We start from the raw sequence: 18,330 nt of genomic DNA, 5'->3' as shown, positions 1-18,330 counted from the left end.
ATATATATGAATATATATATATATGAATATATATACAAATATATATCCAGACATACATAATGTATATGATCATCTTGTTTTAAAAAATTTTTCTTGCCTTCTTTTCAGGAGTGCATCCCTCAGTAGGCTGAGAAATCATATTTACTGCTGTCTTTATATCTACCTGTTGACCCTGAAAGTCAAAAAGGAATAAGGATCATAGGTTATAAACACAGTTTTAATAATAGATTTCAAAAATACAGTATTCAATGGAAAGAAAATTTGGCTTATTTGGAAATTGCTTCAGTGAAAGCAATTAAGTAAAGACTAAACTGATGAAGAAGGATTGAGCCTGACTATTTTTGAAGCAATTTTTATAAAGATATTGAAGAAACTCTATTTTGTTTTGGTTTCTGCTGCTTTTGTTTGGTTGGGTTATTTTTCATTTTAGCCATAGATGTTGTATATTTGTTTATGTAAGTATATTGTCTCGATTAGTATTTTCCCAGGAGTTAGTTGACAAATGCTGAATGCCCTGTACTAATATAACTATGACAAAGTAATTATCATTGGAGAGGGAGGGAAAGTAAGTTGCAAACTGATAATGTTTATGAGTCTGCCCTGAAGCTCTTTGCATTTAAACAGAATGCATCTCACTGACTTAGCTTTTAGATAATCCCGTGTGTTTTGCTAATTGTCATAACTGCAGCCCAGTAAATGTATTACATCAGGGAAGTACTTATCTCCCTAAATGTCATTTTCTTTTCTACTCTGGATGGAGATAGGAAAAGGAAATTAGGGCAGACAAAAAGAAAGCGGTACACTTAAGGATAATTATCTCACGAGGCATTAAAAGGCATTGCTTAGTTCTCTGCTTTTGTTCAAGGAAACTCTGGGTAACTAGAGGATTTTGAAATGGTTTTATTAATTAGGGAAGGTAGTGGAGCTATACAAGGAAAGACCAGAAAGCTGAGTAAACAAAGCTGAAATGTAGATGTGCTGGAGCTCATAAATCAGTTTGTATAAAGCATTCACTGCAGACTGTACTAGCTGTTGCATGCAGAGACTGTTCCACTAAGGCTGGAAAAGACGTGCACTCAAACTAGGAGCTGCCATAACACTGACAGTCTGTGTCCAAAAAGTGACAAACAGAAACTTTGGGGTTGTGAATTAAGTTTCTCTCTGCTTAACACTGGAAGTTTGCAGGAGAGGCAAGGATAGGAGATGGCTGTGTTGAAAAGGGTCTTCTCTTAGGGCATCTTTTCCCTCTTTTCATCTCTCCATCATGACAGAGATGGCAGAGAAAGTTGGACGTGCTGGGCAGTATAAGACATATGACATATGAGGCACTGGATTACCTGGCAGCAGAAGGGACAGAGCACAGGTTGAAGCTGGGCACAGAAAAGGCTGGGAAGACATGGAAGTATGGGTTTGTGTATCTCTGATGAGATGTAATAGATTAGAATAATTGCACATGGTACTCCATGGGGTATATAGAGGATTGGGGAGCTATTTTTAACAAGTTTTAAATCAACTCCATAGGATTATTGATTCCCTACTTATTCATACTGAAATACAATTTTTGCTTTGTTATTACAGTATCTTACTATCATCTTTCATCTATCAAATTCTTGGGACACAACTGTATTCCACTTTGAGATGTAAATAAATTTTGGAAAAGATCCATTTTGGATGCATTAATGGATTACAAATCCATTTTGGAATATATTTACATTGATTGTTAAAACTTGTAAGGAGACTTTCAGGATACAAATGAGATCTGGTGGTCACACAGAAGTAGGGGAAACAAGTTCTTGAGTCTTCTTTGCCACTTGTATGAAAATCTAACACAACCATCTGTTCCCATGTAAGTCAGTTTCATCATAGCCCACATGAGTTCTTAATTTTGTAATTTTTTCTGACCAAAGAAAGTCACTAGGTGTAGCGGATAAACTGGCACCTTCAGTAGCAGAATTCAAGAAAAAAATTTTAGATTTTGTTAACTTATAAATTTTATTTTCCCAGGGACAATGGAGAAGAATGAGGTGATAATTTGCTTAAAGCAGCAGAACTTTTCATTAGTGGTATTAATTGATCATAGTCAAAGTTATGATATTTACAAAAGAGAAAGTACTTGAATGTATAGCTATAGTTTTCTTGCAGCTCATTTCCTTTCCTGTTCAGTCCAGTTGCCATTTTTTTAAGCATTGTTTTCTTTTCACTTTGCTCTCCTCAACAAAATGTTGACATATTGTCAAAAACACTTAACTTTCAAAGTGACGTGTTATCAGTGAGGCTGGGAATTTTTGGGTAAGATGATGAAATAGAGAGTTTGGTTTCCTCAGACAAAGTTTTTGGTATCCCAGTCTGCCAGTCTTGAAGTGCGCACTTTCTGTGGTGGAAAAGTGGAAATGATCAGGCTCAGATATCTCTGATGTTATGATGCAGGTTTATTTTGCTAATAATTAGTAACCGCAAATGAGACACTGAGGATTGTAATGCTGAGGATTGAGCATCAATCTTGTTGACAAGTTATTACAGCTATCTACATGAAAATATTTTTATCTTCTTCATAAATCCCTAAAATAGGGTGATGTATGTTATTAGTTTTCTTTAAGGCTTGATTTGCATCTCCCTACAAGAACATTTAGTTTACTAAGTCACCTACTTAAACAAAAAGAAATATTCTGGATTTATGATGGTTTGTGAAGGCTAATTCTGCCCTCTTATGCATATATATAATTATTCCTTGAAAAGCTATTTTGTGCCACAAGACTTTTATATCTAGTATGCAAACCATTTAAACTTTCTTTTTATCTTCAGACACTTGGGCTCTCAGTCTAGGAACCATTGCATTTGGTTAATTTGATGTGTTATGCACCGATTCAGAGCTTCTCAAAAGAGCTTGATCCCTCTTCCTTGTGCCACAGAGAAGTGAAAATAGATCACAGAAATTTCTGTGTTTCCTATTTCTGACCCTTGATGATGGAAGGGACAGCATAAAGTGCCTCAGTGTCCCTCTGGAGAGCAGTGTGGCAAGAAAAGTCCTGAGAAATTGAGGGTCTGGAAGTGAATATAACTACACCAGTCAAAAAGTAAAAGGAAGCCTTAAGCTTTTCTGGACAAAACTACTGGACAAAACTACTCCCAGTCTGTCAAGGGCAAAAGGAATCCATAGCTTGGCATGAGTTGCACTCATTCCAAGTATTTCTTAGATATTTGTATTGCTTAAAAAGTATGAAGTAAAATTTTAACAAGATGGGTGTAGAGTTTATTTATTTTGTTAAAGAATTACGTAAACTTTGCAGACCATCATCCCACATCATATCTTTATTATGAAACCTCTGCAATACCCAAATATCCACCAAAGATATTTCTGTTGTGAGTATTTCAATGGTCTCTGTCTGGGGTGGGCATGACTACAGATAACCTTTATCATACGGTGAGTGCACACAGCTCATCAACCGAGCTAATGGTCTCAGTCTGTCCCATGGTTCCAGCAGGCTTTATTTTCTAGTGAAAAGAGTGCCTGGTTTTGAAGGCTACTGGCATTCTAATGACACAGTTTTGTATAAAATCTCCCTTTTAAATGCTGTGGTATGTTGACCCTTGTTTTGATTTCAGTCTGAGGACAGACTTCTAGCTGTCAAAACAAGGAAAGGTAGAAAGGGTGGTTGAGAGAGTGACCATAAAGCACTCTCTATTTTTGGATATATAAAAGGTGGACTATAGCCAAATTGCCTTGTGATAAGATTATGCTTCATTTGGTTTCTTTTCTCCTTCCCTGTGATGTGCTTATATAAGCCTTGAGGATATTAAAATATATTTTGACCCTTCATAATGCAAGAGAAAGATTAGGCTCTTTCTCCAAGAGTGGTGGCTAGAAGCAATAAAAATAGTCTGTATATAAATAAACCTCCAAAAGAAATTTCTTTGATAGGCAACTCTTGACAATACAGAAAACCTTTGTATGCATCATCTGAAGCAGGGAAGGAATATCTGTCTCACAGACGAGTGCATTCAAAAGGACTGTAACAAAATAGGGCACTACTTTTTTTGATGTGAAGAAAGTTCTGCTTTTGGTTTATAGAATTATGTGATGCTGGCTTTCAGTAAAAGCTATGTAACAGATTGCATTGCAGTTTATTTTTCCGAGGATGCTCCTCAATAGTGAAAGAGAGCTCTTCAGTTCTTGACAGAGTGCAACTTTATATTGACCTAGTCCTGACCTAAAACAGATCATCTCACCCAGTCTAAAAACAACTTCATATTCATTTGCTCCTTTCAGAGAAAAGGCAGAAAAAACAAATAAAATTAAAACACAGAAAAAAAATCCACCAAACCCACCAGCTCAGATTTAGAACTTCTAAAGATTCAGTGTGTAAATACAGCCAGAACTGACAGCCCACCACACAGGGTATTAGCCTGGAACTCCTGATTCAGGAGAGAAGTAGCCTGTGCATGTATTGGATGCGTGTTTTCTTTAGTGGCACACACCATATTTTATACATGTTTGCTTTGCTTAGTCAAAATATTTTCAGATATATGTACAGAGAAAGAGAATGAGAAAAGAAAACAAAAGAAAATATGATTGAGAGAAACTAAATGATGACAGGATGTAGGACAATTTCAGTGACTAGTGAACACTGGTGACTAACAAACCTCTAAAGAATTCAACTGTATTTTGATTATACAAAAGAGACAATGCATGAAACCATTAGTTATTAAATAGATTTGTCTCTAATGATTAACTATAATAACTTTAAGGGAGTTGTAATAACTCCCTTAAACCTACAAATTACCATTTCAGACAATATTACTCTAACTGAGTTAGGTTTTCTTGAAATGCCTGATACCTGCAACTTTCTTTCAGGCCTTAATGGCTAATGTGTATGTATGTGTGTGTGTGTGTGTAGAAAAGACATGTAACAATTGAAAAGAGCAAGATATACTTCCACTTCTGGAGGAGATAGAAACATCTTCTTAAAAGACCATTGGCCCTCTTGGTGGTGCTTAGAAGAAGGAGTTGAGAGAGACTTCTTGCCCACTGAAACTACTGGTAGAATGCAGCTGGGTAGAAAGTAATTTTGCCAGTAGGAGTTTGGCCAGTTTAGAAGTTATGATGGTATTTTGTAAAGACTTAGGTTTCTATTTTTAAGCAGTAAAGTTTCTTAATGCTTCTTCTTCTTGAAAGGACCACTTCAGATTGGGACAGTGTGACGCTCAAAAACATTTCTGCCAGTAATGCTACTGAGCAGTTTTTCCCAGAATTTTTAATAGAGTCAAATCTGTAAAAAAAAAAAAAAGGAGAATGGAGAATCAAAGTAAGGGAAAGAACAATAGAAATGTCTTGCTTCTGATTCTGACATGTTTTACCTTCTTTTAAAAGTGAATCTTCCCTTGCTTTGTCTTCAAAATAAGAATATTTAAACCCAACACAAAGCAAGTCTGCTTCTCTCCGCAGGTTTTTCTGTCCTCCAGCTTTTCTTTCTCTTGTTCCAATTTCTCCATGTCCCTTTTTTAAATAACTTAAGTGGAAGTGCTGCTAGATTGCTGAACTAGTAACGTTAGTCTCAAAGGTGCCTGTGTAACTCTTGAGAAGTTTGATTGGGGCACAGAGGGCCAGATGAATTTCCTTTGAAGCAAATATTTTTACCTTTAAGTGTTGTGGTCCTTCAAAAGAAAAGCTGCTCTTTCACCTATCATGCTCATCTACAGCGTTCAAAAGGTAGCCAGGGAACTTCCACTTGAAAATCTAAATTATAAAACTTAACTGTGATCTTCCTGTGCCCAGTTCTTTTTCAAAACTGGAAACTTCAGAAGACAGAACAGCAGAAAGTGGCTAGTCTGCTTGCTGTGCCCAAGGAGCCCTCCAAAGCTCAGCTGATCATTTGGCAGTAGTCAGCTGGGACAGCAGTGGTCCAGGGAGCCAGTCCTGTTTCTTTTTCTGAATTTAAGTAGACTTTTGTTTGTAAATGAACGCTAAAAATAGTACATTGTGACACGTACTAGCGTAAAGATGTACAAAAATAAATTTTAAACTCTCTAGTAACACTTATATGTCTTATAAACAATATTTGTGGGCTGATGGTGGGTGGAAGTAGTTAGCATTGAAACCTAAAACCTGAAAGAGACAAAAGTCTGGTACTGGGCTGAGTTACCCCAGAATGGATGGGAGTGGGATCTAGGATGTTTGCATCTTGGCATTAAATATTTTCTTCTTCCAAGTTGTGCTGATAGAAAATTTATGAATTATTTCATTGGAATTGAACAACATATCTTCGCAAAGAGTAAGAATTTATTATAAACTGCATCATTATGTAGCGGGTGTGGACAGAGAAGAGTTGACAATAATGAAAAATATTGTCAAACTCAGTTTTGCCCTTCAGTCTTAAGAAGGTGAACATTATGACAGTGAAGCTGATATTAATTTAGAGATTATGTGTGGTATATATTTCACTGTGCAATGAGATTGTTTCTATTCTAAGTCTGATATCTGATTAATTTAAATATCTTTGAATTAGTGAAATGATGCTCTGACTAGCAGGTCTTCTGTCAAGAGGTTTTAATGAGTATCAAGTCAGATGATTAAGGTAGGATGGTTCTATAGCAGACATGAATGCTTCAGATGCCAAGTTAACAAAGTGAAAGCTATTCCAGGAAATAAGCAACATCAGTGGCGAGTTCAAAGGAAAGCGTGGTTTCAGAGGAGTAAGCAGCTTCATTAAACGCTATTAATGATCCCTGTAGATAAATTTTGCATTTAAATTAATGTCTTGTGTCTGGAGAAAGCAGTATTACAGAGCTTCAACCAGTGATGCAAAGTGATTTACATGAGCTGAACATCTGTGATTCCCTGACTACTGACCTCCTAAATAAGCAGTTCACTTTTTTTCCCCCCTCTCTCTGCTAAAAGACAGCTGTTTGAATTAAATTCATTCTTTATCCTTGCAGGGTCTTCATTCTGGTGCTTACTGGATATTGTTCCTATAAAAAATGAAAAAGGAGATGTGGTACTCTTTCTGGCCTCCTTCAAAGACATAACAGACACAAAAGTGAAGATTGCCGCAGAAGACAAAAAGGAAGGTTTGTGAGAATTGCAAAAAAATTGATAAGAACCAACATTTGTATGTTTTTAAGAATTACACCTGCATGAGCAACCTCTCACATGTACACTATTCAATATAGAGACCTCCTAGTTTTTTCCAAAGAAGAAATTTATATATGTCATGGAATGATAAATAATCTGTTTGGGTTTTTTATTATTTACATACTGCTGCAGGTTCTGTAAGCATAGAATTTAGGAGACAGAGTATTTTTTCCTAAAAATTAAAATTGCTTTTATGTACCATGATTTAATGTATTTACTTTCTGGATTTACAGAAGTATATTTTGGTATTTTGGAGAAGCTTTGGATCTTTACAAAAGTTCCATCTATGAATTTGATTTCAGCATGGCTGAGAGTAAATGAATGTCTTTTTTCATGTTTTTCAATAAGCAGAATTTAAAACAGCTTTAGAAATTATTTTGCCTATTGGTAAGCATATATTTTCTTGTGTCATCTCATTTTCATTACACTTTAAGTTATAAGACTTATTATATCATCAGAGTTTTCCAATAATATAAGAAATAATTTCTCTCTTTTGTTTGCTTCTGAAAGGAAACACTGCAAAGATTCTGTTCCATGAATTTGGAAAACTGTCCTATGGTAATGGCTCACAACTGCCATAAAATAACTTTGACTGTATAGTGTAATTAAGAGTCACTAAATTTTGCTGACACAAAGTCAGTGTAGGGGAATGACGGCTATGCAGTGAGCAGTGAGTTGTGCATCAAAGGCAGTGAACTTATTCCAGATTTGCATTTTGTAAAGGTATAATGGACCAATTCTTTAGTTTTGTAATTTTTCAGCCTCTAAGGTACTGCTTAGAAAGAGTTTCTCTGTAGACACCAAGAGTGTGTCTCAGAATTCTTTAAAACACCATTGGTGTTGAGTTTTCCAACCTGGTACTACTCTGGGACCTATTTAGGTTTTTCACCCCACGATAGCCATTGATCTCTGCATCTCAAAAACTACATAGCTATGGCCCTTAGAACACATTTACTCCTCGTGGATTCCTAAAGTAGGGGAACAATTATTATTAAACTTTTTTAGGTTTTAAATGTTCATTTATCAACAAAAAAGTTATATTTCAGTTACAGAGGTGTGTGATTCAGTATTCTTTTATGAAATTTTAGTACTTTAAACTGTAAAATATTATGCGTTCTTGCGCTGATTAATACTTATGCTTTCGATGTCTGCCTCTTGTGTATGTTTGGACAAATATTTTCACGCTCTGAGTATTAGAAGGTTTTCTGGGGGAGGAATTTTTCATCCTACACTTTTTGCAATGAATATATTTGAAAGTTTCAAAGCTGGAAGACTGAAAAATGGTTTTGAAGTAGTACACGAGTACATTTTACTGCTTTTCCTTACATTCAATTTCAACCAATTGCTATCTCTTGAAGTAGAAAAATAAAAGTATGAAAAATATTTTATCATCTTGTTTCTCCTTAAGCCTCAGAAAACCTTACTCTTATAAAAGTTTTAGGAAAGTAATTTCTTAAAACCTGATACATGGAACTATGTAGGAGAGAGATTGTAAGAACATCTGTGCTCTAAAGGCTAATGATTTACTTACAAGTGATGCAAATTTTTGGGATAGACTCAGTGAGAAATCACATCAAGTATGCCAGGGATGACTTGAAATAGGTATGTTGCTGATTACTTGCAAAATGACAGCTATTGTTTATCTGATGAACATTTTGTAGCGTGCTTATTTTAGGATGGATTAAGATGGTCTTTGACGTGGTTTCATATCACATTATAAATCTAAGCAGATTTTAACTCCTGTTTCCTGTAGCATGTTTACAAATTAATACAACTCTGCTAAGTGCTGACACAGAAATGCACTTGTGCAGGGCTACATCACGCCGGGAAATGCCCATTCAATTCCACAAGAATGAATATGGACCCTTGGCTTTCTTCCATGACGTATTCTTTGGAGTATCATCCTGAAACTTGGTTGTTCTGTCACTTCATAATAATTTTAAAACCATGACAGTCATTTTCTGTTATTAGCATCGTGGAAGGAAAAGGTAGCACTTAGTGTGGAGCCTTGGCAATTATTGCATTTTATTAACTAGAGTGAGAAAACAAACAGAATTTAACCATTTATTCAAATTTTCTTTTTAAGTTCAACATTTTAATGTTGTGTATATCCACCTGACTACATAAAAATAAATGTAGAGGTACACCAGGTCTTTTCAAATAACATTAAACTTCTTCCTCTGCAGAGTGATTTACTAATCCTCCAGTGGTGAATATCATCTCATTATTTTCAAAAAATAATTCCCAGTACAATCTGTGCAATTCATTCAGTACCTGAAATTTCAGAATGTTTAACTTCTAGAAGTAATTGGTGCTTCTTTACTTAGACCACAGTTACTATCAGGAATGTACGATGCACCTTGGATTAACAAAAGCTTGAGTTTGTTGCTTTTTTTTTTTTTTTTGGATGTATGAAAAAACCTTTTTAATGCTTACAGATTGATTTACTTTTTCAAAGATTACTGAATTTTTCCTTTCAAAAATCAAATAATTTTTAAACTTGTTGAAACTGAACTATTGCTACAAGGTAATTGCCATCATGCACAGTTTTCTATTGCCTTTTTAGCATATCTCTTGAGATTAGACTGTGCATGGAAGGAGAACCTAGACAAAAACATTCTCAGTGTGAAACTATCCTGCCCATGCAAGGCCCCTTTAGCAATGTTTTTGTTTCAGTTGCTCTCTTCTGTTTTCTGCTCAGAACTGACTTTTATAATTTTATGGATCATTAATAGTTATATTCCATCTCACTTTAATTTCTAAACTCCTTAGAAAACTTATTTAACAAAATTCTTTCATGTTCCTTTTCTCTTAAATCTGCCCCTTTGACATCCCACCAGCACTTTGTGGTAGCACACTTTCACTGGTTGTGCCTCCAAAAGCCTTCTCCAGACTCCAACTTCCTCAGGTCTTTCCTACTTTTGATATCACCTGTTTCTTTTGTAAAATCTTGTTCTCCTTGTGCTTTTACAATGACATCTTCCTGAACTTTATCTTCTGATTTTATGGCCTCTTTCTTCTTGTGCATTGTGTATTTACTTTTGCAAATCTCAGGAGCCAGTGCTGTCTGATTTTCTGCAGACATTTTCTTATCAATTTTATCTCGTCTGTTCACACAACTTCAGTTGCTCCTTTGTGCCAGTGTGCCTTGCAAAAGTCCACTTTTTTGCCTTATTTTCTTTTACCCAGCCCAAATGTCAAATGTCATCTGTGACCTTTTCTTTTGAATGTGTCATTCTAAATACAAATTTAACAGGGTTTTTTTCCTGGTTTTCTTCTCTCTATAAACGCTTCCAGTGAAAAGAGCTCTGTCAACCAATGGGAGAAGCAGACTTTGTTCTAAGACTTTCACATAAGAAAAATGGAAAAAAAACATGCTTGAGAAGTCTGACAGTCTTTAAGAACTCCTGTGAAAGTCAGCAACTTTCACACTTCTTTGGTTTGGTTTGGGTTTGGTTTTTAAGTCAATTTGACAATATCCTTAAAGACTTCAGGTTTTCAGTATTGCTAATTTGCCTTCAACAATACATGTTTGCCCTACCTGTAAGTTTCCTGTAGAAATATGCTCTGCTTTCCAGCTGCTTAACAATATCTGTAACCATTTTGCTGTTGAAAAGCAACTTGCCACCTTTTTTTCCTAAAATTGTGCACTTTAAGCAAGCTGATGGTCTTTTCAATATACAGGAAAAGGCTTATTTGCTTGTTTGTTTTTTTTTTTTAAATAAACTGTTTCTTAAGTGGATTTACGGGAGTTTTATTTTAACATCCTAATTTACAATGAACTACTTTTTGGTTTGACGTTCCACTGTCCTTTAGGAGGAAAAGTGATTAAACTGAAAATTCTGTTCTCCAAATCTGGACTCTAGCGAGGCATAGCTTGGTCAGTGCTTCATTTCTGCATATGACACTAGAACATATGCAGGAATTTAGTGGAAATACAGGAATCCAGGTAGGAAAATAAGAAATTAAATTATTCTGTGATTATTTTTAGACCTCTAATCTGTATGTAATGTGGAATAATTTAGATTACATAGATGCAGGGTTCCACTGCTATAGTCAGTGCTAAAATTCCTCTGATTAATTTGACTCATTTCACAAAGATATTGGTAATCTATTTGCTTTTTTTTTGTTGTTGTTTTTGTATTATGAAAATTTTGAACTCTTTGTTTGAAAGCAATTACTTTAGGATGGATTTTCTCAACTTTATTCCGGAATTATTATAAAAATGTGTATAATATATAGTAACCACAGAATCACACAATATTTGAGGTGGGAATGTCTGGAGATTATCTGGTCCAATGTGCCCTTCTCAAAGCAGGGTCAGATTGAATGGATTACTCAGCAACACACACAGATATGTGCCCAAAGCATGAAGGATGGAAACTCCACAACTTATCTGGGCAGACTGTTCCAGTGTTTGACTCTTCACAATGCATTAAAAAAAAAAAAGGCTTTTCTTACACAGAATTTTGTGTTTTAGATTGGTCTGCCTGTTAGTAAAGATGCCTTCACTCTTGAAATAATATGAATTAAAAGTTGGACTACACCTTCTGCCACAACAGATTAAACTAAGCTGCATGTTATGGTTCAACTGTCTGGCTTTTTCTGGCTTCTTAGTAATCCTTAGGTCCATATGAATTTCTGAGGAGACAGATTTATTTTGATTATGCATCATTTGTTTGAGGGAGGAGTTGTTCTTTTCAGTGTGCCAGAAGTGAAATACCATGTGCCAAACATTTTACATTCCAGATTTTTTATGTTGAAAATGTCTATTTGGAGCAGTACCGGTCTCTTGTAAGAAATTCTGCAATGTGCACTTTGATTTATTCTGCTTAATTACTGTCTCAGCTACTTCATGATTGCTCAAGCTACTGCAGTGAATATTCAGGAGACAATTTTTCATTTTAAAGCTTCTTATACCTGTCAGGAGGCAGTATGTTGGGATGGGAAACATAACCATACAGTCACCTAGACTTGCAATAACCAAAGCAGTTAAAATTGTTTCGGGATGCACAAGCACCATGCAGTTCAATCAAGGGAGGAGATGGGATAGAAGCAGAGTTTTGCCCCCATATTCCCACTGCCCCAAAGGAAGAACATATTGAGGAAACCTTTATTCTGCAATGACTCAGTTACATCCCCCCTAGAATGTCTTTGCTCCTGGCTCACCAACAAAGTAAGAAGGGTCTGAATCTCTTCTGCCATCATTAAAGAAAAACTCCTTTCCTCCTGGTCTGTGGACTATAGTTTAAATAATTAGGGGGCAAAAAGAGAGCTGCCTTTCTCTCCCTGTTCCTTTTGGCATGTGTGAGCACGTAGGTGCTCTCCCTCTCACCTTTTCTCCTTCTTATCCAAGCAAATAAGTTTTATGTGAGCCTTGAACCTTTAGAGACATATCAATCTTTGTAGCTCTTGCTTTAGCCTTGCACCGAGTGTTAAATGCAAGTGGCAGCTCCATTCCAGCAGCTCCCAGAGAGACACGGGGCATGTTCTGGAGCTGAGGGAAAAGTGTCTTTTGTGATATGTGTAGAATGAAAATGAGAAAAAAGACAAGCAAAGTCTGATTCTTGAGCAAACGCAGAGCAGCAGACTATTCTGGGGTATTCTGGAAGGTTGAGAGAATATATACATTAGCAACCAAAAAGTTCAGCAGTTCCTAGATAAATTTACGTCATTGCTTCCAGATTTTCCTTAGAAAACAAGGTTATCAAGGTGGGGGAGAAGGGAGAAGTTGTTTGTTTGGGTTTCTGTTTTGTTTTGTTTTTCATTTTGCTGACAGATTGTTGAAAAGTATCTTCAGACACTCCTTTTAAAGTTTGAAAACTCAGCCATGTAAGACAGACAAGAGAAAGCGTGGAAGAAACAGGGAATATCTTCAGTACACATGTTGCTGAAGCACTTTTCAGAGCAGTGTGTGTGTGGTAGGTGATTTTTAAATGAGTCAGACAGTTTACAACCTTCCTATATAATCTACAACCTTTCTTATTTCTGTGGGAAAAACGAAAATCTGAAAAGGGAGAAAGATCTTTAAAGATTTTTACTGGCCTAGACACAGCCTGGTATCTTGCACTTTATTAAGGAACCATGAGGACTAGAATGCATATTTCATGTGTACTTTGTGTTCAGAAACACATTTAGAAGGCCTTGGGCCATTTGCAAAATTTAACTGTAATTGGAGTTATAGGGCATGTAGTTCATGCTGCAGCTCCTCAGAGCAATTCTGAGGTTCTGTACAGACACAGCAGGTAAGATCTCTTGCAACTGAGTTTTGCATAGCTGTAGAACAGATGGATTTACAACTATCCCTCCTAAATTCTGTACTTAAAATTGTAAAACAGGCTGGGCTTAGGGCCTGTCACTGTCAGAGGCTGAGCATATCATTCCTTGAGGGATAATCAGAGAAACTTTCTGGGTCTTTATATGGCCACATGGAACATATACACAGACATCATAAGATTTTGAATTTACATATTTCTTAAGTTTAAAAACTATTTTTTAAAAAATCTATTCCCCCTCCCCCTGCTGTTTTAACTCAGGGCAAGTTCCATGGATCACTAAACATTTTTATGGGGGATTTATCTGGTTCTATATCTTACATAAATCTATTAAGAATACAAGTCTTCATTTCCAAAAGATATGCTTTCATTACAAGATAGAAATTTTTCAGGTACATGTTACTATTTTCACTTGAGTAAGAAAGGTGTACTTTAACATAATCATCTGCAATTTTTTTTTCTTATTTCTGCAATTAATGACTTTGAAATTATGATAACCTTTTCCTGAATATAAAAAAGGAGGAAAAATATCAATAGATAAAATACATTATTAAATTTTATGGAATTAAAGGAAAAGAGAAAATCCTCAGGTTCCATGATATTGTGTCTTTAAATACTACACACTTGCAGAGGAAGAGATATTAACACTTGCTGAAGAGAAGGAAAAGTTTCTTGATGACTTAAATAGTTGGCATTATTTCAGTTCTAGGGGTTCTTGAAAAATATTTCAAATATTCTATTATTCCAGTTACATTTTTGTTCATAATGATATGTGAGCATATCATTGTCTCATGAGCTTTGTGGGAATTTTCTGGGGGAAATGCAAACTATTCCTGGAAAAAACAGTCACTAAAAACAGCTGGGAGTGGTGACCCAGCTGTAAATTCAATGCTACATTTTATCTGTAAAAGCAATATATGACCACTCACTTCAGTTGAATCAATAGACATGTCTCAAATTTGATGATAAAAAATGACAATTTGTGAGACAATCATAGAGTAGTAACAGTAGAAACTGGCAAATAAACTATTTTTACAGAATTATTTTTGAGCTGGAATATTTTACTTCATTACAAAAGTTCTGTAACTTCTGGCAGCAGTATTAATAAATGAGAAAATAGTTTAAAGTAATTCACTTTCAGACTTCTTCTGCTGAAATTCAGCCTATTGGAATCAGTTAAAGAAAGTTATGTCTTTTGGAATTTTTTTCCTAATTCTTTTTATGATTTTTATAAGATAGACCCAAATACAGGCATCTAAAAAGGAAAATTTGTTTATTTACTTAATTGTATACTACCATCAATCACTAAAATGGAAGAGGAGAAAGAACCTTTCTTTTGGCTTTGTGTGTCTCTTTCCTCAGACCTTTTTTTCTTCATAGTGGAAGAATCAGCAGACCAAAATGTGGTTAAGGATTTTTATCCCATAAGCTGTTTGAAAGTCTTCCTAATTCATAAATACATTAATAGTAATGTATAAAATTGCTTCTTTTTCTGTTCAAAGTGAATTTGCTCTGAAGGCATAATACTAAAATTATGATAATCATACTGTTGGTTCTGTGTAAAAATTGCCCCTTTAAAAAATGTTCTGTAATAATGTTTACAGGGTATAGCTGGTATGTGTGTTAAGTACATCTTCTTATTGAATCAATTAATCAGTTAACAGAATTAGAAAAGCAGCTACAGACTAGCCTGGATCCATCATACAGTGGAGAGTTTTGTGAATTGTTCCTTGTTGTTGACAGTGAGAATGTTTCATGCAACCAACAGAACTCCTGCAGCCTCTTGCCCATGGTAGTGCTTTTATTCTGTCATTAACACCAAAGAAGGCTTTCATCAGTTTTCTGTTTATTGGCAACTGCTGGTGTGCTGTCCCCTGAATAATCACTGAATTTTTTTCTAGATTTTTTAAAAGACTAGAAAAAAATTAAACCAGCTTTCCATATAATCTGGTTTTAGAGGTTTTTTTCGTTTTCATTCAAAGTTGCTTTACACCAGTTGTGTCCTTCAGAATTTCTTTGGTGGTTTGTTTTTCTTGAGGACTGCCTATGAAACATGTTTTGTGTCAATCATACTGGATATGTTTTAAACCATTGTGTTTCCTGCAGACATTATTATATATATTTTATTGCACATGGCTTATTTGTGGGGGCCTTTTCAAAGATGACACTTTCTGTTGTGGTATTCCTTACCTTATGATGCAAGTGATGAGCGTTTCCCAAGACATGTGTTAAAAGGACAAAAAGAACTTTATTGCACTTCTTACAGGAAGCCTTTTATAAATAGAGTTGTAAGATGAATAAATGATGGACAAATTCTTTAACAAATCATTCACTGAACCCAGGTTCAAAAGGGAACAATTCAGTACTTGTAAGATATTCCAGATAAAAACATCTCTCTGCGTGACTGGGCTTTGTGGTTGTGACAGCATAAAGATATACACAGGAAAGGTAGTGGGGGAGGTTTATTTCCCTGCCTGATTTCAGAATAGAGCAGCGGGAGAGATAACACAGGTATGACGATATACCACTGTGTCTTGAGCAGGGAAGGGACCAACCAGTATTAAAAATCACAGCATTAACCTGGTTACTATGCATTTTCATAGTGCTCCTTCCAGTGAGCAGCATGGATGCAGCATGGAGCAGCATCATGGATTTCTTCAAGTCTGTCTGTATCTGGATACCTTTTGGCAATGGAGTCCATTTGTCCTGTTCTACTCTGTTGTTGGTGTTATTGTTCAAATCTAGTTTACACACTCAAAATGATGCTATTTCTATGATAAATTTTCTTAGGTAGGAGTTGGCATTACTTGCTGTTTCATCTCATTATTGACTTCAATTTTGTAAACAATGAAATAAATGACAAGTTCTTATCTACTATGCCAATTTACCTAGTCCTTTGAGTAAAATGCTAGTAAAATAAAAACTTATTCCTCATACTCCCGGCTTAGCTCTCAAAATAGCTAAAATGAACCATTCTCATTATTTTATGGAATATATTTATAAAGGTGTACACCACACTGCTAAAGAAACCTAAAATTTAGAATTTTCACAGAGAACACCTACTATAGAGTTTGTGTAAATCTGGAACTCGCTGTTTTTCTTCAGGACTCTTTGTGCAAAGTATTTAAAGAGATCTCTGTCTATACTAACTTTCCCACTCTTGTCCAGTCAGGGTTGCACACCATGACTTCAGATGGTCACATTTACACTCTTTGAAGAGGACAGTCAGTGTGCCTGAATCAATCTTACCCTAAGCCTAGCAACCCTACCTGCCAAGCAAACAGGACAGTGGTGGCAATCAAATAGTTGGGGCTGGAATTTAATTTTGAGCATGGAGCTAAAATTCCTGCGAAAATAGAAAAAAGCAGCAAAGAGTCACAGTCCTGTCCCTAGTGGTGAATTTGTCTTTCCCTGGACACCATATTGCAGAAATACTGCTTAGAGATGCAGGTCTGCAGCTTCACAGCCTTTAGGATAAGCCTGTCACACTGGTTGTTGGTAGAAATACCATCTCTGAGTAAAGTTGCTCATTTGTGCATGTCTTTCCATAACTACAATCCCAGGCTACTTTACATCATCCCTCTACTTCATTCACATTCTGCCAGGATATTGTGTTCTGGTTAAATTTGAGAGGTGCAGGTTTCTTTTATTCATTCTCTATGTTTTAGGTAAACGTGGGCAAATCTCTTGCATTTTCCGGCATCACATGAATGAAATGCTAGATCTTAATTTTCTATTTTTTGTCCATGCACACTTGTATTGAAAATTTTCAGTACAAAATCATGGGTAATGACCCATGATCAGACTGGACGATGTTTCCATACAAGAGTATGTTTGGTATGTATCACACCAGAGGGAACTGTAGGTAGTGGTTTTAATTAATGCACAAATGAGAAAAGTGAGAGCAGTTATTATGAAATTATACAAACAAATGCTCTGAAGAATGAGGAAAAATTACCAAGGCCGAGATTTTTGTAAATAAAGTGCAAACTTTCTGGCCAGAGCAGGTTAGTTCATTTTGGTATTTGGAAAAAAATGCATTTCATGGTCTGTCTCATGCCACAGGTTGTCTGCTATGGAGTGAGCATAGTGCTTCTGGGTCATATCAGGGTTACTCAGTCTTCACTAAGAGAGTGGGGAGGCACTGGAACAGCTGAGAACTGGAACAGAGAAGTGGTGAATGCTCCATTCCTGCAAGTGTCCAAGGTCAGGCTGATGGGGCTTTGAGCAACTGAGTCTAGCAGGGGGTGTCCCTGGCCATGGCAGGAATGTTGGAACTAGGTAATCTTTAACGTCTCTTCCAACCCAAACCATTCCATGATTCTATGATTCTATAAATGTTTCAGACTTTACCTGGAGAATGAGATCATTATAAATCATAAAGAATTCTGGAGTCTATCTAATGCTGTGCTGGGACTATTCTGATTTTAGGAAATAATTCTTCACCAAAAGTGTTATCAAGCTTGGAACAAGCTGCCTAGGGAAGTGGTTGAGTCACCACACCTGTAAGTATTTGAAAGATGCATCAGAGTTCCACTTGGGGACATGGTTTAGTGGTGGAGGTCACAATTAGTGATTGCAAATTGATGATCCTAAGGGTCTTTACCATCTAAATTATTCTAGGATTCAATGAACTGCTTAGAAGGAGAGAAGATATACATTTGGTGCCAATTTAGTCAGTTAAGCTGACTTTCCAGTTCTTCTGCATTGCTAGGGCAGCATATACCTATGAAAGCTTGTCAGAAGTTGTCAGGGTTTATATTTCTGATTTACACCTAAGAAGTGGATCTTTTGGTTTTTTTCCAAAGGGATAAGAAAAGAGTTATGCCTCTTCTTTCCATTAACCTCAAATGGATGATTGAAGCCTCATGTTCTTATAAGAACACAAGAAAAGCAAGAGTTACAAAGACATTTGTGCCTGGATGT

General features: G+C 35.9%; 1 protein-coding gene across 1 annotated transcript in view; it reads left to right on the top strand.

Moving 5' to 3' along the window:
• KCNH8 (potassium voltage-gated channel subfamily H member 8) overlaps nucleotides 1-18,330 on the top strand; it is a 176,613-nt gene that overhangs the window by 63,782 nt on the left and 94,501 nt on the right. The window contains exon 3 of the mRNA XM_005421715.2: nucleotides 6,934-7,065. Within this exon, the coding sequence (XP_005421772.1) occupies nucleotides 6,934-7,065 (132 nt within the window). The remainder of the gene's footprint in view (nucleotides 1-6,933; nucleotides 7,066-18,330) is intronic.

Source organism: Geospiza fortis, unplaced genomic scaffold (assembly GCF_000277835.1).
Source record: "Geospiza fortis unplaced genomic scaffold, GeoFor_1.0 scaffold95, whole genome shotgun sequence".
Classification (NCBI taxonomy): Eukaryota; Metazoa; Chordata; class Aves; order Passeriformes; family Thraupidae; genus Geospiza; species Geospiza fortis.
This window is presented reverse-complemented; position numbering and strand designations above follow the sequence as displayed.